The sequence below is a fragment of the Rhincodon typus genome, chromosome 21 (genome assembly GCF_021869965.1).
Source record: "Rhincodon typus isolate 14 chromosome 21, sRhiTyp1.1, whole genome shotgun sequence".
Lineage (NCBI taxonomy): Eukaryota > Metazoa > Chordata > Chondrichthyes > Orectolobiformes > Rhincodontidae > Rhincodon > Rhincodon typus.
Window position 1 is genome coordinate 45,769,900 of NC_063352.1, and position 23,054 is coordinate 45,792,953.

At 43.5% G+C, this 23,054-nt stretch overlaps 1 protein-coding gene across 3 annotated transcripts in view; it reads left to right on the plus strand.

Moving 5' to 3' along the window:
* The window catches only part of rhbdf1a (rhomboid 5 homolog 1a (Drosophila)), a 226,002-nt gene that overhangs the window by 171,338 nt on the left and 31,610 nt on the right, over nt 1-23,054 (plus strand). For all 3 annotated transcript variants that reach the window (XM_048609427.1, XM_048609425.1, XM_048609426.1), the window contains 4 exons: nt 2,134-2,340; nt 8,264-8,386; nt 19,070-19,224; nt 21,531-21,782. In XM_048609427.1, the coding sequence (XP_048465384.1) occupies nt 2,134-2,340; nt 8,264-8,386; nt 19,070-19,224; nt 21,531-21,782 (737 nt within the window). The remainder of the gene's footprint in view (nt 1-2,133; nt 2,341-8,263; nt 8,387-19,069; nt 19,225-21,530; nt 21,783-23,054) is intronic.

Sequence of the window (23,054 nt, forward strand, 5' to 3'; positions counted from 1 at the left end):
TCTCAGATTCTCCAGCATCTGCAGTTCCTACTATCTCTGCATTAATTCACCCAAACGGCCATGCCACAAACACTGAGTGGGGGAGGGGGAGCGTTTCTCGTGGTCTCGGTCACTTTCTCCACTCCTCCTTCCCAAAAGGCATTTCAAACTCCTTACATATTTGGTGCTGGACTGCTCCTTGACTGTAACAGTGTGCCTTTTGGCAGAACTGCCAAACTGCCCAGTATTCTATTGTGTGTTCTGTGATCCTTCCTATTGATTGCTTTATCAGAGTGCCCTGCAGCAGTATGTGTGCTGCACCTTGATGATCCCGAAAGCTAGCACCTTTTAGAAGGTCAATTGCAAACCTGGAGGATGCATTCAACGTGCAGCACTCTGGGGCTGTTTTCTTCACCTGGCCTAGTAGAGTTTCTCAAGGTTATCCGATGAGATAAATGTAGATGTTTCCTCTTGTACTAGAGATTGAGTCCGGAAAAGGACTGTAACCCAAATTTTATTTTCACCGGTGCCTTGTGTGATATTTTGTTGGTATTACTAGCAATTCATTAACCCTTCAGTTTCTGGGCAAAGCTACCATTATTTTGCTGGGCATGGGAGGAGTAGATCAGATTTTGCTCCTATTTTGTTGTGACAAGTATGTTGTTGCAGAATGTTCCTGCTTTCCAAACAGACTTTGCAGGCTGGGGTGGGACTCCTAGCATGGCAGCATACATCAGAAATCACGCCAGTTGTAGCTCGGCTTGCATCAAAGTTCGATTTACATGAAGCAGGTGTACAAACATGCCAGGACTTTGCTTAGGCAGAGCTGTGCCTGCTACAAGTCAAACAGGCGGTTTAGGTTTGGTGTAAGGATTGCAAATATACATAGATGTTTTCTTATTTGCTAACCACCTTCCTAAGGATGAAGAAGTTATCTTGGCTTTCTGTATGTTGGGAAGTTTGGAGTCACCCAGCATAATGGAATGATGTTTTAATGAGAAGCTGAAATGGCAAAGCTGTTGTAATTTGAAGATATGTATTGTTTTAAAAGCTGGATTTAAATCATAGGATGGATAGAGGCTCCAAATCTATCCCAGGAATTTCTTGAACAAAAACAGAAATTGCTGGTAAAGCTCAGCAGGTCTGGCTGTATCAATGGAGAGAAATCGGTTCTGAGGAAGGTGTCACTGGACACGAAACGTTAACTCTGATTGATTTATCTCCACAGATGTTGACAGACCTGCTGAACTTTTCCCACAATTTCAACTTTTGTTCTGATTTCCAGCATCTGCAGTTCTTTCAGGGTTTTTATCCAGGAATTTCTTACCTGTTCCTGTTCTCCACACCAGTGGTACAGCTATGTCTGATACTTCCAAACGTTCTGCAGAACCAGAGCAGAAGCAGGGAATCATTGATGGTAGCTATTTGCTTTCTGCATTTAGCTGCATCCCTGCACACACTAGGAACTTCAGTCAGTTTCGCAGTTGTAATAATGGCGGTTTCATCATCATTGCAACTGCAATTTAAGCATCACGGATGATATGACATTTAAATGGAATCAGGAACTACATTAAAAGTCATAAAAGTACAGATACCAGGTCAGCAGTGCAGTGATTTTTCAGTTGAGGCAACATTGGTGTACCTACAGTCAAATGGCAATCACTAATTTTAATAGAGGCAGAGTTATAATGTATATTTACACTTGTAAAGAGTAATGGTGGCATGACATGGTTTAATAAATCATTTATGTCTCTTTTTTGTTTTAAGTGTCTCTGTATTGAAGATGAACCATTTTGATAGAGGGACAATTTAGGCCATTGTTGAGAACTAACATATCTCCTGATTTGTTGTCTTGTAGTAGTTCTAGTATCTTGTATTCTAGTTCTCAAAATCTGCTTGTGTTAAAGTAGTGAGTGTTTGTAAACTGACATGGGCAGCTTTTTGCAGCATATGGTATTTTACAGGTTACCTCTTGTATGTGCTGCTCAATGTTCAATACTGTTACCTTTAATTGGACTGTTTATCAGCAGGCAACAAATGTATTTCTGCCTGCTTTCCATCTCCGCCTGTACCCGAGTCATCCCAGAATAAGCTGGAAGTTTTTTTCCCTACAGCATTTTGACTCTGCTTTTCTTTCAATATAAATCCATGCAGATTGTAGACCCGTTAGCCAGAGGAAGGGCGTTTCGGATGACTGATGATGGTGATGGCTACAGTGTTCCGCATACCCCGATCACTCCTGGTGCTGCGTCTCTGTGCTCCTTCACCAGTTCCCGTTCTGGATACAACCGTATTCCTAAACGGAGGAAGAGAGAGTCTGTGGCTAAGATGAGCTTCAGGGCAGCAGCGGCCCTGGTAAAGGTAGGTGAACGATGCACGATTCCTTTTGGAAAAATAATTGAAGAAAACAAACAGTTGCTGGAAAAAGCTCAGCATCATCTGTGAAGGAAAAATAGCTAACGTTTTGGGTCTGGTGACCCTTCCTCAGCACCCAGTTCTGAGGAAGGGTCACCGGACCCAAAATGTTAACTAATTTTTCCTTGACCGATGCTGCCAGACATGCTAAGCTTTTCCAGCAACTTCTGTTTTGTGTTCCTGATTTACAGCATCTGCAGTTCTTTTGGTTTTTATTTGGAAATGTAATTGTTCAGTAGTGACAAACTAACCGAAATATTGTACTGTTCGAGTTGCTGTCATGGTCGACACCTGAAGTAGCGATTCAAGTGGAAGTACAAACTCTCAAAGTGTTTGTTTTATTCATTTGTGGGACATGGGTATTGTTGGCTGACCAGCATTTCTTGCCCATCCCTAGTTGCCCTTGAGAAGGTGGTGGTGATCTGCCTTCTTGAACCGCTGCATTCCTCATGCTGTGGGTTGACCTAAAATTCTACTGGGGACTTTCACCCAGCGACACAAGGATTGGTGACATATTTCCAAGTCAGGATGGTGAGTGGCTTGGAGGGGAACTAGTAATGACCCCCATGATGATATTCTGATTGTAATTGTAAAAGTTGCTACATTTTTGTGCAATGGAGATATTACAGTATTTGATCAAGTCAATGTCTATACACAAAAAGATCACTCAACTTTAGCCTTTTATCTGCTAGTTGTACAGACAAGCCAACTTAATAGTGCGTCTCCAGTGCATGTAGGGGTGGTTGAAAGTCACCAGCCTGGTTTTGGAAATATTTCGCTATTCTTTCAGCGTTGCTGGGTCAAAATCCTGGAACCTCCCCCTGGAGTACCCACAACAAATGGGCAGTAATGGTTCAAGAAGGCAGTTCACCACCACCTTCTCGAGGGCAATTAAGGATGGGCAATAAATGTGGATCTAATCAAACAAGCGCATTTCCTCTGACTGCGTGTTTTAAAAAAAAAAATAGGTTTCTGAGCGTTTTTAACTTCTAAATAAAGATTTATTATTTGGAGCCGTCATACAGAACTTTAAAGCCCTGATGGTGACCCAGGAAGTTCTGTCCATGTATTTATTGCATTTAAATGTAATGTTAGTGACTAAAATCATCTGGACTATTCTAGTTATCTAACTGTGTAATAGTATTTAGGTATTGAGAGTTGCACCTATACTCTTCTGTCTGTCCTTTTTGTTGTTTTAGTTACCCACCCACTCATCCAGCTAATTACAAATTGGCTTAAATTGTTACCTGGCTTATTGATGGAGACAGAGAAAACTCATCCTAACATGTTCTTTGCACCAGTTTTGTGGCCAACTAAACTATAGCTTATAGCACAACACCTGCTCGACAGGCATGAGGTCAAGCAGAAGAGGTGCCAAATACCTGCCAGGCAGTTTTCTACAGGGAAATCTGACCTCGCATTACAGCTGTCATAGTAACAGAACTCTCCAAAACTTGGTTTAAAATTGCAAAATCATAAAACATATGTTACGAGGACAAGTTAAGCTTGTCTGCAGTCAAGATATCCTGTAGAATGGAGCTTCCAATTTGTGACAGCATTCTAGGCTTGATATTCAGTGAAACCTTCAGCATGCAGGAGATGACTAGTTTAATTGTGAAAACTGGGCAGCATGGACAGGTTGGACCGAAGGGCGTGTCTCCGTGCTTTAGACCTCTGTGACTGTATGTGCCTAAACAAATACAAGAAAACAACAAAGCAGTGACTCCCTCGTTTCCCAGTTGAATGCAACTCTCTCTTTTTTTTTAGTTTTTATATAAAACGTCATATCAACAACTTGCATTTAACTAGCATGTTCAACATTTCAAGGCATTTCATTAGAGCAATAAAAGAGAGAAAATGTAAATGGAACCACGTATGACTGATTTATTAGGGCAGATGTATATAAGGTTAGTGAATTATACAGGCTTTGTGGAGCATCTTGAGAAAGGAAGGAGAGGTCAGAAGTTCCATAGAGTCCCTACCGTGCAGAAGAGGCTATTCGGCCCATTGAGTATGCATTAACCCTCCCAAAAAGCTTTCCACCCAGATCCCTCACCCTATCCCTGAACCCCGGGTTTACCGTGGCCAATCCACCTAACTCACACATCTTAGAACTGTGGGAGGAAACCGGAGGAGACCCACGCGCACACGGGGAGAATGTGCAAACTCCACACAGATGGTCACCCAAGACTGGAATCGAAGCTGGGTGGATTGGCTGTGCTAAATTTCCCAGTGTCCAGGGATGTGCAGACTAAGTGGATTAGCCATGGGAAAGGCCGGCTTACAGGGATAGAGTAGGTGGTTGGGTCTGGGTGATATGCTGTTCGGAGGGTCGGTGTGGACTCGATGGCCCAAATAGCCTGGTTCCGCACCATAGGGGTTCTGTGATTCCAGCGGTGGGGTGAAAAGTAATGTTCAATGTAATAATTTTGGGGATAATTTCCGTCTGAGGTCAGGTGGAAAACTAACCACTTCAATAGGGGTCAAGTCAGTCTATCCATTATGTCATCAGCAAAAGTCCAAGTTATCACCCCGAATTTGGATGAAGCAATGGAAAGGGAGCACTGATTATATTAGTGGCTGTGCGTCCACTGATTTAACATTGAAAAGCTAAGGGTTATGCTGCCAAATAAACTAGCTTTACTCCTGAGACTGCTGCGTATCCCTTACCTTCTTGTGCACTGAAATGTAACTGTTGCTGCTTGTATGATTAAGGTGATATGGCTGACTCACTGAGCCCCATTCCTAGCGAAAAGCATCGCTCTGTGCGCTTGTCAGCTACAGCATCTGATTAGCGGTTAATTTGAAGGGTTAATAAATCGGGGAGTGGTCAATTACCATCGTTGCCTCTTGGTTAGAAACTCCAGTTCCGAGTCCCACCCCAGGACTTAATGGCCACAGAAGTTGCATTCATAACATGGCCTAAAAGATGGATTATTAGCGTGAAAATCTTTCCAATGTGTCGACAAGCAGGAATGATTCCTGATCAGCCAGCCCACTGCAGTACTTCCCTAAGCACAACCACAACCAATAGAGAAATGTCAATGTTTACCTGTGCCTTCTTAAGGGACAGTACCTGAAGAAAGCAAGGGAGAGTGAGTGCAAAATGTGTGCGTTTATATTTTGCTAGATCTAGAGTGTTTATTGCACCAAGTATCTCACTTTAGGCATACAGTCATAGAGATATCCAGCACAGAAGGACAGACCCTTCAGTCCAACTTGTCCATGCTGACCCAATATCCTAATTTAATCTAGTCACATTTTGCCAGCATTTGGCCCATATTCCTCTAAACCTTTCCTGCTCATGTACCCATGCAAATACCTTTTAAATGTTGTAATTGTACCAGCCTCCTCTGGCAACTCATTCCATACATGCACCACCCTTTGCATGAAAAAGTTGCCCCTTAGCTCCCTTTTAAATGTTTCCTCCTTCACCTTAAACCTATGCCTTTAGTTTGGACTCCCGCGCACTGGTGAGAAGACCTTGGCTAGTCACCCTATCCATGCCCCATGTGTTTTTATCAACCTCTACAAGGTCATCCCTCAACCTCCAAATCTTCAGGGAAAATGGCCCCAGTCTATTGTTTAGATCTGTTCTCCCAGTGTCCTGGCTCTCACTGGATTTCCTTGGTTCCATGCTTCTGTACAAGCTGATTTGAAAATCTTTACCCATTTCCCTTGTCCAACTCTATATCAAAGATCTCCTAAATGTTACCAGGGCTCATACTTTGAGAACACCACTTTCTCTCTCTGTTGCTGTTGAGTATGTTTTGAACTAAGGCAACCCTGTTCACTGGGTTTTTCTTCAGTACCTACAGAGAAGCATATTGGACCGCAAACACGAATTCTGTTTCTCTCTCCAAACGGCTGAGTTTCTCCAATAACCTGTCTTTATTTCCAGTCTCTCTAGATCACTTGAAGTACTTGTTTTGGTTCAAAATTCTCCTGCCTTAACGTCGTCTTCAATATTTACAAAGCCCATTTATTTTTTTGGCTCTACAGTGTGTTCAAACGTGATTCTTAGCACTTGTTGCCGCTTGGTCTCCGTTCATCCATTAAGTATGTGAGCAATTGCAAATCATTTCTGCACTAACGGAAATGCTTGAAATTGATTGGGTGAAATAATTTTGGCCTTTGTTAATTGGGTACTGACAAAAGTTGAAATTGCAACTTAGAAAGGAAGGTGGGTACATAATGTGCAAATCCGAACTCTCATCATTTTTATATCAGAATTTCCTTTCTCCCCTGTTGCTTTATTCCATTTTGACTTGTCCCCACATCTTGTATCAAATGTCAGAACCAATGCCAGCATTAGTCAGAGTATCACTTGATCCCTAGATTATTTTGGCAGTATGCTATTAACTTGCATGCTTGTTCCTGATGATTCTTGCAATGTAACTAAACACTCTCTTCTCAGAGAGAGCGATTGTGCTAAGCCTGTAAGTCAACTTCTGAATCATCATTTGTAGGAATGAGGCATCTTGGTCTCCCAATATAAAATCAAAATACTGCAAATCTCTTGGTCGTAAGGGATTAGAGCATCATCAACTGATGATAACTTAGAGGTCAATGCCCTTTGCACGCAAGTCAAGAGTAGAGCATAATAAGTGTTACCTTTTACACAAACTGTTGATTGCATTATTTATTAGTTTGAAGTTCACAGATCATAGAATCCCCACAGTGTGGAAGCAGGCCATTCGGCCCATTGTATCCACGCCAACCCTCCGAAGAGCGATCCATTCCCTACCCAATCTGTGTAACCCTGCATTTCCCATGGTTAATCCACACATCCCTAGCCAATATGGGCTATTATACACTATGGACAATTCAACATGGCCAATCCCCCTAACCTGCACATCTTTGGACTGTGGGAGGAAATCCACGCAGACACGGGGAGAATGTGGCAAACTCCAAACAGGCAGTCACCCGAGGGTGGAATTGAACCTGGGTCCCTGGCACTGTGAGGCAGCAGTGCTAACCATTGAGCCACTGTCCTGCCCAATAAAGTCAAATCTAGCTGTGGCTCAGTTGGCAGCATCCCGTGTCTGAGTTAGAAGGTTGCAGGGCCCAAGTCCCATTGCAACACAAAGATCAAGGCTGGCTCTTCGATGTGGTACTGAAGGAGTGCTGCTCTGGTCGAGGTACCTCCTATTTAGGTAATGTGTTAAACCAAGACCCTGTGTACCCTGGCAGCTGAGTCTAAAAGATCCTACGGCATCATTTTTTTGGAAAAGAGCAAGGGTAGAGGTGTTGATCCTTGGTGTCTTGGTCAACATTTATCCTCCGAACAGTGTCAGGAAAATGTTGCAAACTCTCATGAATAGCAGTGCACAAATTGTCTGCCTGGTTTCCTACATTTCAGCAGCGACTTTGCTTCAGAAAGCACTTTTTATTGGTTGTCAGAGATAGTAGGAACTGCAGATGCTGGAGAATTTGAGACAACAAGGTGTAGAGCTGGATGAACACAGCAGGCCAAGCAGCATCGTAGGAGCAAAAAGGCTGACGTTTCGGGCCTAGACCCTTCATCAGAAATGGTTAATCCACACATCCCTAGCCAATATGGGCTATTATACACTATGGACAATTCAACAAGTGATGAAGAGTCTAGGCCCAAAACGTCAGCCTTTTTGCTCCTACGATGCTGCTTGGCCTGCTGTGTTCATCCAGCTCTGCACCTTGTTGTCTCTTTTATTGGTTGTCGATCATTTTTGGGGTGCGCTGATACCATGAAAGGCGCTACGTAAATGCAAGTCTTTCTCTTCCTTCGCTGCCTGCTTGTATACAGCCACAAGGATGTAGGCGGCCTGCGGACCACTGAGGCAGCGACCTTTTGTTGTGTAGTCACGAGATCCCCGATTATCTTTTACAGGGGCGCTCCCTCAGGGAAAGTGCGACTCGGCGGGCTCAGAGACGCAGCTTTACGCCTGCCAGCTATCTGGAGGAGGACACAGTGGATTTCCCCGATGAGCTGGACACCTCCTTCTTCGCCAGGGTGAGATTCCATATCACGCAGTGTTTCAGTTTGCAGCACGTTCCACAAGGGATTTCACCTTTGCACTATATCGGTCTTGATACAACCACAGCTGTTTTAACTAGCTCGAAGAGCTAGAGCAGCCCAGAAAAGAAAATAAAGCGACATCCATGAGTTTGCTGTCAGTGCAAACTAGATAGAGGTGGATGGATGAAGGGTTAATTCTTGCAAAACATTAAGTCTAATCATCGTCATAAGCGTTAAGTATTTCATTTCACAAAGTGAGGTTGGGAGCATTCCCTGATTTAACATTAAAGAATTTTACACTGGCCTTTGGATTTGATAAGGATTTGGAAAGTGAGGCCTGGTAAAGAGAATTGATGCACCTTTATCCTTTACCAGGGATTGAGCAGAGCAAGCATTTATTGCCCATCCCTAATGAATCTTAACTTGAGTGGCTTTCCTTGGTCAGTATAGAGGAATATTGTGGAGGTGCCGGTGTTGGACTGGGGTGGATGAGGTCAGAAATCACACGGCACCAGGTTATAGTGCAACAGGTTTATTTGAAAACAAGTGTAGAGGAAAGTGAACAATCGGCCATATTGCTTTGGACCTGGAGTCGCATATAGAGGCCAAAGTGGGTAAAAACTGCAGATTTCATTCCCTAATGAACATTAGAATTGGGTTTTATCATCGCATGTGCTTAAGTGCTGGGAAATAGGAGTACAATGAAAAGTGTACAATGTCAGCATTCACAGTGCCATCCTAGGTACAAGGTACCTAGGTACAAAATCTTAAGTAAAAAGTAGAAAATAAACGGGTTACAAGTTCAATGTTATAGTTCTTGTCAGAATAAAGTAGTAAATAAGAAGTAAAATTACAAGTTCCAAATTGCAGTCCGCCATTAGCCATAGGCCTACGCTGGACTTTCCCCAAGAGGATGCAATCTCTCGATCCCCATGCTGTCTTATTGCCAACCGCCATTCCCTCTCCCGCGCTGGGCTCGATCAGAGAACCAGAACGGTTTTTACAGCAATCGATGATGGCTGTCATAGTGGCCACTGCTGAAACTAACATTCGATTCCTGTTTTACTCATCGAACTAACATTCCCCCAGCTCCGTGGTCCCCTGATCAGTATCCCGGGCGTCTGGATTACTAGTGCAGTGACATTACCCTTTCTTCACCACTGTCTGTAATGGAGGGTCGAATAAAAATTTGAAAGAGGAAAGAATTTCAGGGATATGAGGAAAGAACAGGGAAGTGCAAATTGTGCTTCAGTAGGACCGGTACATACTCGATGAACTGAATGTGCTTACTATTCCACGTTTCTGTGATTTTTATTTCCATTCGTGGGATGTGAATTCAAGATTATTTCAAAGAACAGAAGCAAGTGGTGAATTTAAAAAGTGTTCTGACAAGCAAAATGATGATTTGTCACTCAACCAGCACACAGATAAGAATGTAAGAGCTTTTGTGCATTTAGTGAGTTAAGTGCAGCCTTAACCCTTCACATCATCAGCCTCAAAACACTGAAGTGAATTACGTCCTCATTGGCACAGTACCCCAGGGATGACTTCTCTTAACACAAGGCATGCCTATGCCCAAGTGATCTGAACTTGCACAAGACTAGGTCTTCTCCTTTGCGGAGGTGTGTGATGTTCTGGGTGCTTAACATTTGATGCATCTAACACAAAGTGCTTTTCAGCAATAGAAGGACAAAGCTGTGTTTCAGGAAAGGCTTTTCCCTCCAGAGAGGATCACCTAGTAGTCGATAGGAAAGTTGCTTTTTTAATGAGGTGTCTATTAAAGGATCCGTTTGAAATGATGCAGTTTGTGTGTGTTGATGGTATGGCCACATAATGAACATCTTGCCTGGTCTGTATTGAAATATGGGAACTTCTATGCAGTTTGTGGTCTCTCTCTCAGCAAGTGTCACAGGTTAGTGCAAGGGTCTCGGATTCTAATAGCTGTCTGCAGCCAATGCATTTATCATTGGTTAGATTTCTACAGCTTGTTTTGCGCATGAGGTCACAATGTAGATATTTCCTGCTTTTATTGTCCATTGAATTAGGAACAGCGTTAATCACAACACTACATGGAACTTTACCAATTTCTACAACTGTTTCCTTGGAAACTTTTTTTTTTGTTTAAAACATTCCTCAGATCACCCTGGATGATGGGGATAACCATGATGTCATTTCTGCAATACACACTGTCCTGGTAAAGATGTCAGCCATGTTCCTCTACCACTCTGTGATGCCCAATTGTCTCTAACCCCCACAATGCCCTGCGTTCCCCTGTGACACTCCAACCGTGTTCCCCTCTCACCAATGTGTCTGCCTTCTGCCACCCTGACCCCTTCAACCATTCATTTTTTTTTTTAGAAAGCTTCCTTTCTGTAGCTTGCTAAAGTGTATTTAAGACTTCTAACCCCAGGGATGTGACAGTTACTGCTGTATGGACAGGATCTGGTTTAGTGGCCAGCTCTGGTCCTGTACTATACTGTAGGGTTTCCTGAACAGGTATCTTCCTCATTTTTCAAGAGTCCCAAATTGGAAGTTGAAGCCAGAAATTCAGAGGTGTAGAGCAGTGTTAGCAAAAAAGAAAAGAGTGGCAATTTGAATCTGCCACCCCACAGAAGGTTTGTCTCACTGTTTTCAGTTCTTCGAGAAGGTGACCAAACAGGTGGATGAGGGTAAAGCGGTTGATGTGGTGTATTTGGATTTCAGTAAAGCGTTTGATAAGGTTCCCCATGGTAGGCTATTGCAGAAAATACGGAGGCATGGGATTGAGGGTGATTTAGTGGTTTGGATCAGAAATTGGCCAGCTGTAAGAAGACAGAGGGTGGTGGTTGATGGGAAATGTTCATCCTGGAGTTTAGTTACTAGTGGTGTACCTCAAGGATCTGTTTTGGGGCCACTGCTGTTTGTCATTTTTATAAATGACCTGGATGAGGGCGTAGAAGGATGGGTTAGTAAATTTGCGGATGACACCAAAGTTGGTGGAGTTATGGATAGTGCGGAAGGATGTTGCAGGTTGCAGGTTACAGAGGGACATAGATAAGCTGCAGAGCTGGGCTGAGAGGTGGCAAATGGAGTTTAATGTGGAAAAGTGTGAGGTGATTCACTTTGGAAGGAGTAACAGGAATACAGAGTACTGGGCTAATGGTAAGATTCTTGGTAGTGTGGATGAGCAGAAAGATCTCGGTGTCCATGTGCATAGATCACTGAAAGTTGCCACCCAGGTTGATAGCGTTGTTAAGAAGGCGTACAGTATGTTAGGTTTTATTGGTAGAGGGATTGAGTTTCGGAGCCATGAGGTCATGTTGCAGCTGTACAAAACTCTGGTGCGGCCGCACTTGGAGTATTACGTACAGTTCTGGTCACCGCATTATAGGAAGGATGTGGAAGCATTGGAAAGGGTGCAGAGGCGATTTACCAGGATGTTGCCTGGTATGGAGGGAAGGTCTTATGAGGAAAGGCTGAGGGTCTTGAGGCTGTTTTCGTTAGAGAGAAGAAGGTTAAGAGGTGACTTGATAGAGACATACAAGATGATCAGAGGATTAGATAGGGTGGACAGTGGGAGCCTTTTTCCTCGGATGGTGATGGCTAGCACGAGGGGACATAGCTTTAAATTGAGGGGTGATAGATATAGGACAGATGTCAGAGGTAGGTTCTTTACTCAGAGAGTAGTAAGGGCGTGGAATGCCCTGCCTGCAAAAATAGTAGACTCGCCCACTTTAAGGGCATTTAAATGGTCATTGGATAAACATATGGATGATAATGGAATAGTTTAGGTTAGATGGGCTTCAGATTGGTTTCACAGGTCGGCGCAACATCGAGGGCCGAAGGGCCTGTACTGCACTGTAATGTTCTATGTTCTATGTTCTATGTTTTGGTCCCTGTCACAAGCTCCATTCACCAGCTAACCACGCCATCCCTCTCCTTGACTCCCTGTTCACAACCTTGGTGTCCTATCTGATCCCGAGATGAGCTCCTGATTACCCAATCACATCAGCACTGAAAGCACCTATATCCATCTCCCATTTCCATTCCTGCCTCAGGTCATTGCTGTTGAAATGTTTATTTGTGCCTTTGTTACCTCTAGAGTTGACAGTTTCAATGTACTCTCGGACAACTTCTCAAAGTCTACCCTGCTGCAAATTTGAAGTCATCTGTTAACTCGCAGCAAGCTGCATTCCCTAATAATCCCCTGTGTTTGCTATCCTTCATTAGGAATGTCTCAAATTCAAAATTCTCATTCTTGTATTCTAGCTGTTCCATGGTCTCACCCTGCCCACTTCTATAATCTTCTGCAATCCCACAGTTTCTCTGAGGTACCTGTGCACTTCTAATTAACTTACCAGGGTGGCTTAGTGGTCTAAGGTGCCAGACCCAAGGGTTGGCGTTCCTTACCCGGCAAAAACTGGTGATTTCTGGGTCCTTTCTAGGGTCATATGTTCAGATCCCATTCCTGATGTTCAACATGAACGGTTGATGCAGACTTGATGGGCTAAAGGTCCTCTTTTTGTACTGTATGATTCTGAATTCTGTTCTCTAAAGCATTCTCCGTTATGTTTGTTGCACCATTGCTGCCAATCTGCTAATTATAATGTCCCTTCCTAAATCTCTGTCTCTCTCTCACTTCTTATTAAGTTGCTCTTTGAAAGCTATCTCCCTAATCCAGCCTTTAGTCCGTGGCTATAACATCACACTGTAGCTAAGTATGTTCATGCCCTCATGATATGCTTTAGGATGCTGAAGGTACTATGTAAATATAGGTGGTGGTTGTTGAGCAGGCTTCCTCTGCCAAATCATTCTATCTCAACATCCATTCTGACATTTTGTGCTCGAGTTTATTTTCTTTCTTTTCTTCAGAGTTGCCTGGCCTTTTTATTGAGCGTTTTCAGTAGCAGGGACTTGCCTGTCTCCTTATCTATTGTACTATCAAGCAATTCATGACACAGGCTTGAGCAGAGAAGGCTCATTATGAATGTTGGCAGTGCTCGAAGACTCTCTGATGGTATTAGAGAAATCTCTGTGCCTCGCTGCTATATTTTGCTGAATAAAGAATGAGTTGAGTCTCTAGAAACCCCAACATGCCAGAATTCTAAAGATGACCTCCTGGCCTGTACAGTCTCGTGGCAACAGAGTGTAATTATTTCGTTCGTTTCTTGTGGATTTCTGCTTTTGCATTTCACTTTTAGTCTACGTTTACTCCAAGCTTTCTGCAAAACAAGTACACTTAACTCTGAGTGTGACAGAAAGCAAGACATGTTGGAACAGTACAGCACAGGAGCAGGCCATTCGGCCAGCAATGTTGTGCTGAACAAATTAAACTAATCCCTTCTGCCTGCCGTTAAATCCCTCCATTCCTGCAAATTCATGTATTTATCTAAAAGTCCCTCAGACGCCCCTGACGTATCTGCCTCCACCACCATCCCTGGCAGCGCGTTCAAAACTCCTCCTGCTCTGTTTTTAAAAAAAAATACTTGTCCCTCAAATGTCCTTTGAACTTCCCCACCCCCCTCACTTTTAAATGCATGGCCCCTAGCATTAGACACGGACCTTTTCTATTTGAGAATGACTGAATGCATTACTCACTATTTAAAAGCCTATAGCAGATTCAACTCTGAGGTGGTCATGCGTATTTTGGTTGTAGGAAGTGAAGGTTTTGAGAAGATTACTGCAGGGGACAGGTATGATGAGATGGTATCTGTAATTTCCTTGATATTTCAAGTGCCCGCCTGCAGTTGCACCGTAACAATCAATGTTGTTTCTCTGAATGTTTCTAGTCTGTTGTGGCAGGCCAGGGACAGTTCTAGTCCCCTGGGTCAGCATTTGTGCTGGAAGTGTCTCTAGCTACAGCTCCTGGAAGCTCGAGTTTCAGAGCTGGAGCAGCAGCTGGGGACACTGTGGAGAATGCGCGAGATAAAAGATCCTTTTTCTGAAGAAGGGTCTTGGCCCGAAACGTCAGCTTTCCTGCTCCTTTGCTGCTTGGCCTGCTGTGTTCATCCAGCTCTGCACCTTGTTATGTCAGATTCTCCAGCATCTGCAGTTCCTACTATCTCCAGGATGGTATGTTGTCTTCCTGGTGCTAGGGTCATGGATGTTTCGGAGCGGGTACAGGACATTCTGAAGGGTGAGGGTGAACAGCCAGGGGTTGTGATACATGTAAGTACAAACGACATAAGTTTTAAAAAAAAAAGGGATGAGGTCCTAAAAGCAGAATACAGGGAGCTAGGAAGAAAGTGACGAAGTCTGATCTCGAAGATAGTGATGTCAGGATTGCTCCTGGTGCCACGTGCTAGTCAGAGGAGAAATGACAGGATATACTGGATGGATACGTGGCTGCAAAGATGGTGTTCAGGAGGACGGTTTCAGATTCCTGGGGCATTGCGACCGGTTCTGGGGGGAGGTGGCACCTGTCCAAATTGGACGGGTTATACCTGGGCAGGACTGGGACTGATGACCCCGGGGGAGTGTTCGCTAGAGCGGCTGGGGAGGGTTTAAACTAACATGCTCGGGGGATGGGAACCGATGTAAGGAGTCAGAAGGAGGGAGCAGAGACAAAAACAAAAGCTAGAAAAGGGAATAAAAAAAAAGTGATGGGCAGAGAAACCAAGGACAAAATTCAACCAAGGCCATAGAGGAAAAACAAGAGTGAGACAAACTATGTTAAAAAGACGAGCTTGAAGGTTTTGTGCCTTAATGCACAAAGCATTTGCAATAAATTGGATGAACTGATCATGCAGATAGATGTAAACGGATACAATATAATTGGGATTATGGAGACATGGCTGCACGGTGATGAGGGAATGGGAACTGAATGCCCCAGGGTATTCAGTATTTAGGAAGGACAGGCAAAAAGGAAAAGGTGGTGGAGTGGCATTGCTGGTTGAAGAGGAAATTAACACAATAGTGAGAAAGGATATTAGCTCTGACAATGTGGAGTCTGTATGGGTAGAATTGAGAAATACCAAGGGGCAAATAGTGGGTGTCATATGTAGACCCCCAAGCTGCAGTAGTGATGTATGGGAATGGCATTAAACAGGAAATTAGAGATGCATGCGATAAGGGGATATCGGTGATCATGGATGATTTTAGCATAGATTTGAACAAATCAAATTAGCCACAATACTGTAGAGGAGGAATTCCCGGAGTGTGTACAGAATTGTTTTATTTTTGACCAATATGTGGAGGAACCAACTAGAGAGCAGGCCATCTTAGACTGGGTACTGTGTAATGAGAAGGGAACTATTGCCGATCTAGCTGTGCGAGACCCCTTGGGGATGAGCGACCATAACATGATGGAATTTTTTATCAATGTGGAGAGTGAGGTTGAATCTTAATATAGGAAACTATGGAGATGTGGAGCGTGAGTTGACCATGATAGATTGGAGAGAGTTACTTAAAGGGATGATAGTGGATAGGCAATGGCAAACATTCAAGGCACACATGGGGGAACTGCAAAAATTCCTTATTCCTATCTGGCACAAACCCAAAATGAATAAGAGGGCCAAGCCATGGCTTACAAAGGAACTTTGAGATAGTATCAGATCCAAGGAAGAAGCATATAGATTGGCCAAGAAAAATAATATGTTGAGGATTGGGAGCAGTTTAGAATTCAACAAAGAAGGACCAAGGGATTGATTAAGAAGGGGAAAGTAGAGTACCAAAGTAAACTTACAGGAAACATAAAGACTGACACTGAGTTTCTATAGGTACGTGAAGAGAAAGAGAAAGAAATTGAGGACAAACGTACGTCCCCTACAGATAGAAACGAGGGAATGTATAATAGAGGATGAAGAAATGCCTGAGCAACTGAATACATACTTTGGTTCTTTCTTCACAAAAGAAGACACAACTAGAAATGTTGCAGAATGCAAGATTTAGTGAGAGGGAAGAATTCAGGGCATTCGATATTTGTAGAGAAGTAATGCTGGGAAAATTGATGAGATTGAAGTCCCAGGACCTGATAATCTACATCCCAGAGTACTTGAGGAAGTGGCTCTAGAAATAATGGATGCATTGGTGGCCATCTTCCAGGATTCTATAGACTCTGGAACAGTCCCTGCAGATTGGAGGGTGGCTAATGTCACCCTAATACTCAAAAAGGGAGGTAGAGAGAAAACAAGGAATTTACAGACCAGTAAGCTTCACATCAATAGTGGGGAACATTCTCGAATCTGTTATCAAGGACTTTATAGCGGAGCATTTAGAAAGCAGTGGCAGGAACAGACAGAGTCAGCATGGATTTATGAAAGGGAAATCATGCTTGACAAATCTGTTGGAATTCTACGACGATGTAACTAGTAGAGTTGACAAGGGGGAGCCAGTTGATGTGGTATATTTGGACTTCCAGAAAGCATTTGACAAAGTCCTGCATAAGAGATTAGTGTGCAAGATTAATGCACGGGATTGGTGGGGGCGGGGGGGGAAGTGTATTGAGAAGAATAGAAAACTGGTTGACAGAAAGGAAACAGAGTAGGAATTAATGGGTCCTTTTCAAATTGGCAGGTTGTAAATAGTGGAGAGCCACAGGGATTGATGCGGAGACCCCAGCTATTCACAATATTTATGAATGATTTGGATGAGGGAACAAAATGTAACATCTCCAAGTTTGCAGATGACACCACGTTGGGTGGGAGGGTGAGCTGTGACAAGGATGGAGAGATCCTTCAGCATGATCTGAACAAGTTGGGTGAGTAGACAAATCAATGGAAGATGCAGAATAATTTGGATAAATGTGGTTATTCACTTCAGAAGCAAAAACAAGAAGGCAGACTACTACCTGAATGGCTGTAAATTGGGAGAGGGGAGTGTGCAGTGGGACCTGGGTGTCCTTGTGTACCAGTTGCTGAGGGTAAGCGTGCAGGTGCAGCAGGAGGTAAAGAAGGCAAATGGTATGTTGGCCTTCATTGTGAGAGATTTCGAGTACAGGAGCAGGGATGTGTTGCTGCAGTTATACAGGGCCTTGGTGAGGTCACACCTGGAATATCGTGTGCAGTTTTGGTCGTCTTTTCTGAGAAAGGATGCTCTTGCTCTCGAGGGAGTGCAGCGAAGGTTTACCAGGCTGATTCTGGAGATGGCGGATCTGACATATGAGGAAAGATTGACTAGGTTAGGATTGTTTTCACTGGAGTTCAGACGAATGAGGGGCGAATCTGATAGAGACTTATAAAATTCTAACAGGATGGGACAGGGTAGATGCAGGGAGGATGTTCCCGATGGTGGGGGAGTCCAGAACCAAGGATCACAGTATGAGGATTCAGGGTAGACCATTCAGGACAGAGATGTTGAGACGTTTCTTCACCCAAGGAGTGGTGAGCCTGTGGAATTCATTACCACAGGAAGTAGTTGATGCCAAAACATTGAATATATTCAAGAAGCGGTTAGATATAGCACTTGGGGTGAATGGGGCGAAAGGTTGTGGGGAGAGAGAGCAGGATTAGGCTATTGAGTTGGATGCTCAGCCGTGATCATGATGAATGGCAGAGCAGGCTCGAAGGCCCGAATGGCCGCCTCCTGCTCCTATCTTCTATGTTTCTATGTTCCTAAAGCTGGCTGAAAGCACATGTGCAATCTTTCCCACATAGCTGGCCTTCCTTTTCCTCTCCAATAGACTAGCCATGTTAGTAAAGTATGTTGTCTTTGGGAAACTCATTGAGAGTCAAACTTGGGCCTCCCCACTTTGAAGTTTGTGACTCGCTCCAGACTGCATTGTATTTTCCATTGAATAATCTCATTATGAAATGTCAAGTTGCTACAATGTGTTTCTGTAAAGTTGATGATTCAGTACACAGAAATGAGCACTGTCTTGAGAACAGGCACATTAAAAGTACGCTGTTGCAAATGTCAATAGCCTCTTTCAATCAGTAGCTGACAGAGCTATGCAGCGTTCTGGCTCTGTCGTGGAAATGTTAAAGATCAGTGTGTTGTAGGTTTACAGTGATCTGAGCTGCTAAGGGATCAGTTAGGGAAAATATCAGTTCCCTGAAGGAATAACAGGTGGCATTGCGTTGTTCAATACTGAATACGATTGGCTGCTGCAGATAGCACGTTTTAAATAATCCCCATTGCCGTGAATGTGATATTATCACTGTTTTAATGTACACTGATAGGCAACACTGAACAAACAAGAGAAGGTAGATCCATGGAACATAATCTTTTAGAACTAGAAAGCCTGCTAACTTCTTACTGGATTCATTTGTAGTTCTTTGTCGTTGCTGATCAGACACAGAAAATGCACCAATGTTTTACAATGGAAGAGGCTTTTCTTGTTAGAGTTTAAGAATGCTCTGCAAGTGGGGGCCATTGAATTTTGTGGAGATTGTCTTAGCATTTTCCTTTTGAAAACCTGGAATGCTTCCTTTTATTTCAATGAAGCCAGCTTCCTAGTAAGAGTCCAAACCAATTAGCACATGGATGCGATATACTGTGCAATATCGAGCCTCCTCTCATTCAGACTTTATAGGCATTTGTTCATTGCCAGATTAACATTGAAATAACTCCATCTGGTGGTCATTAAGTTTGTCCATTCTTGCACAAATGAGTAATGGCAGAAGAATGTGCTGTGATACGGGCTCATGTATGTAATTCACATTTAATCATAGCACCGATATCAGGTTATGATACCGGAGTGTAATTGTCTCCAATTTGCTAAGATTTTTCTGTCTTGAATGTGTTATTTCTTTTGGCCAGGAAGGAGTCCTACCTGAAGAGTTGTCCACCTATCCCGATGAGGTATTTGAACCGGCAGAAGTTGTGAAGGAGGCAGAGGCCAAGTCTCTCGATCAGACTGACCTGACTGGCAGTGCCTTGGATAAAAGTGAACTCGAAAGGAGCCATCTAATGCTGTAAGTTTCAGGTTTTTCACTAGCTTGGACCAGCACAGGGAAAGAAAGATGCTAAATATTGAAATTCAGCGCAGGTTAACTGTTGCAGTGAAGGTGACAGAAAACACCTCCGCAATGTCGCATTTTGTTCCAGTAGAATATCATTGCATCCAATTGTAGATAAGTTCTCAAAACGTGTGGGTGTGATGGTTTTGACTCCAACATTGATTCACTGTAGAGAGGTATAGGTTGCAAACCGTATTAAATTAATTGCGGCTCAGGTGCCCAGTCAGCAGAAATAGGTTTTCAATCTGTCTAAATAAAAACCAAAAGAACTGCGGATGCTGTGATTCAGGAACAAAAACAAAGTTGCTGGAAAAGCTCAGCGGGTCTGGCAGCATCTGTGGAGAAGAAAACAGAGTTAACCTTTCGGATCCGGTGACTCTACCTGGCAGTTCTCAGGAAGTGTCACCGGACCCGAAAGGTTAACTCTGTTTTCTCCTCCACAGATGCTGCCAGACCTGCTGAGCTTTTCCAGCAACTTTGTTTTTGTTTCAATCTGTCTAATTGGGAAGCATTTAATCTTCCTTCCAAAAATAATTAGAAAATATCAAATGATGTGGTCAAAAGAATTAAATTTCCTCCCCTTCAATAAAACAAAACTCCTTGAAATAAATGCTGTCTTTATTAAGTTAATCTTAGTTGAGCCCTTGAGCATTATGTGCCTGATGCCAGACAAGAAGAGGCTATTCAGCTCGTGAAGTCAATGCTGTCTCTTGTGTGGAGCAATCCAGTCAGCCCCACTTCCCTGCTTTAGCCCCCTGTGGCCCTGCAGGTTTATATTTCTCAAATGCCCATGCAGTTTTCATGTTCCGTACCTGTGGTTCTCCTCCAAACCTCCTTGAACTATGAAACCCTGGGAGTATTTTGCAGCTACCACTTGTAGCGAGCATCTCCCTCGCTTTGAGGATAGGGAGCGACTTCAACCAGCCTTTTCCCCCAAAAGTTTGTTCAGCTGCCTGACTTATTGCAAGACTGAGAATCCCCATCATAAAATAAATCGGTCCCAGTGGGCCATCTTGGTTACCTTAAAGCACAGTCTCCCAAATTTTCTCTTGCATTCAGCTTCTCTGCCTGTTGAGCCACTTGCAGATCGTCGTCCCTATTTTCTGTGCCTCCATCGTATTTTATTATCATTGAGGTGGTGGGTGGGGGCGCTGTCTCATCCCCAAGGACTGGTAGCTGGTGGCTGGTGAGAAGGTACAATGCTTAAAGGTGTCTCAAGTCCCAGTTGCTGGAAGGAGGATGGGATCCTTGAGGTAAATGCCTTTATTACATTGCTTGTGGGGAATGTTGGTTCTGGTTGTATATGTGTAGAAGATGCATATACAGTTTGGAAGCAGGCCATTTGGCCCATCGAGTTCACACTAACCCTCCAACAGAGTATCCCGTCAGACTCGCCCCACTATCCTATCCTTGTAACCCTGCATTTCCCATGGCTAACCCACCCAGCCTGCACATCCCTGGGTACTATGGGTAATTTAGCATGGTCAATCCACCTAACGTGCGTATCTTTGGACCATGGGAGGTAACCCTCGAGGAGAATGTGCAAACTCCACCGCAGACAGTTGCCCGGGGGTGGAATCAAACCTGGGTCCCTGGTGCTGAGAGGCAGCAGTACTAACCACTGTTCTGCCCGCATCCCCTAAACAATGATAAAATAAGATGGAGGCACAGAAAATAGGGAGGAGGAGCTGCAAGTAGGTTGACAGGCTGAGAAGCTGAATGCGAAAGAAAGCTTTGGGGTGGCACAGTGACTCAGTGGTTAGCACTGCTACCTCACAGCGCCAGGAACCCGGGTTCAATTCCAGCCTCGGGTGACTGTCTGTGTAGAGTTTGCACATTCTCCCTGTGTCTTTGTGGGTTTCCTCCGCGTACTCCGGTTTCCTCCCACAGTCCAAAGATGAGCAGGGTAGGTGGATTGGCCATGCTCAATTACTTGTAGTGTTCAGGGATGTGCATTAGGTGGTTTAGCTGTGGGAAATGCAGGGTTACAGGGATAGGATAGTGGTGGATGTGGGTGGGATGCTCTTCAGAGGGGTGGTGTTAGCTCAATGGGCCGAATGCCCTGCTTCCACACTCTAGGGTTTCTATGATTCTATTCTATGAAATAGTCAAAAAGCCTAGCTATGTCGCATGTCTATTGGGAAGCAATAAAACCTATTTTCATTGGAAAACTGTTTATGTTAGAGTTGACGAGGCTGATTGACTGTGGAAGTGTTTAAATTGACCTGGATCACTGTGAGGGAATCATTTGTCGTTTTCAGTCCACTGGAGCGGGGCTGGAGGAAGCAGAAGGAAGGAGCACCCGCGCAGCCCAAGGTGCGATTACGGCAGGAGGTGGTCAGTGTGAGTGGCCAAAGGAGAGGCCAGCGCATTGCTATACCTGTAAAGAAGCTACTTGCCAAGGAGAAAAGACCGTACGGCCTGGGAATGGTGGGAAAGCTGACAAATCGAACATATCGCAAGCGGATAGATAGCTATGTGAAGAAACAAATAGATAATATGGATGATCATCGGTAAGGAAAAGAATCTGATGCGAATTTACAAATTCCCTCAATGTTACATATGAAGGGCTTGCTTCCTGGTTAGGAGTTAAAAGAACAAATGGTGTGCTGCTTACAACAAGTTTCTCCTATCTTTTGTGCAAGTTATCAGACCGAAAGCTGACCCTGTCCAAAATATTCACCAGGCCCCAGGCTGAATTAATCACCATTGTACATTTCCATTAATTGTTCCTAATTACTGCTTTTACAGAAGAATTTAAAATTAAGGTTTTTTTATTGTCAGGCCACTGCAAGCACGTTTGAAAAGTTCTTTTTCAAGACAATTGCAAAGAGCTTTATTGCTTTATGACAATATAAGAGTAAATTCTTCCTGCTTAGTTTTTAAGAAATTCAATTTTTAATGGTTGGGTTACAATGAGCAGTAGCACTCTGATTTAAACATGTTTTGTTAAAAAAACTGCATTAACAAAATTGCACAAGGTTGCCAAACCTAAGCATATTAAGGCATACTTCTAATACTGTTTATTTAGGAATTGCATTTTAAAGTGCTGTGCAAATTGTTCGAAACTTGTGTTTGGTGTTATACAGATTATTGTAACCTTGAGGGAACAAAAGATAAAACCATTTCTTAACAATGCAGTTCTGCGTGCAGTTTACAGATGTGTGTAGAACTGCAGACTGCTGTTTCTGTTTCTGTTTTCAATAACAACATGTTAGGATTTGTTTTAAGAGTTCGGAATCTATTTGAGCATGTAGGCAGTTAACAACATTTTGGGGTGAAATGGATATTGTGGTTAACACAGAATGGAAAAATGTAAGTTACTATGTAGGTAGCAGTTGCCGAGATGGAAGTGGGAAATCGATTTTGACAGTGTAAGGCTGATTTTAATTTGTACTCTCCACAAAATTGATCCTTCAACTCCAACAGAATATTTAATAGGAGTCAGATTACACCAGGAAATGGCAAATGGGGGGAAATGTATTGCTTGCTGAAACATTGCATCCTTGAAGATTGAGCTAAGTGAAGTTGCCTATGCATCCAAATGACTACCTGGTTCTGAATAAAAGCACAATTAATTAGGAAAGAGAATTATAGCTTGGATTCAGTGTACTTCAATAAGACGTATGTTTTTGAGAGTGCCCCAGAAGGAAAACTAGAATTGAATTGACATGATCTATAATTTGCTGTGTGTTTCCACTTTGATTCCTTGAGTCTGGTGCTGAACGTTTATTCATTCTACAAGCAACGGCTGATCTACGAATCCTGGAGCCTTCAGGAGGGCT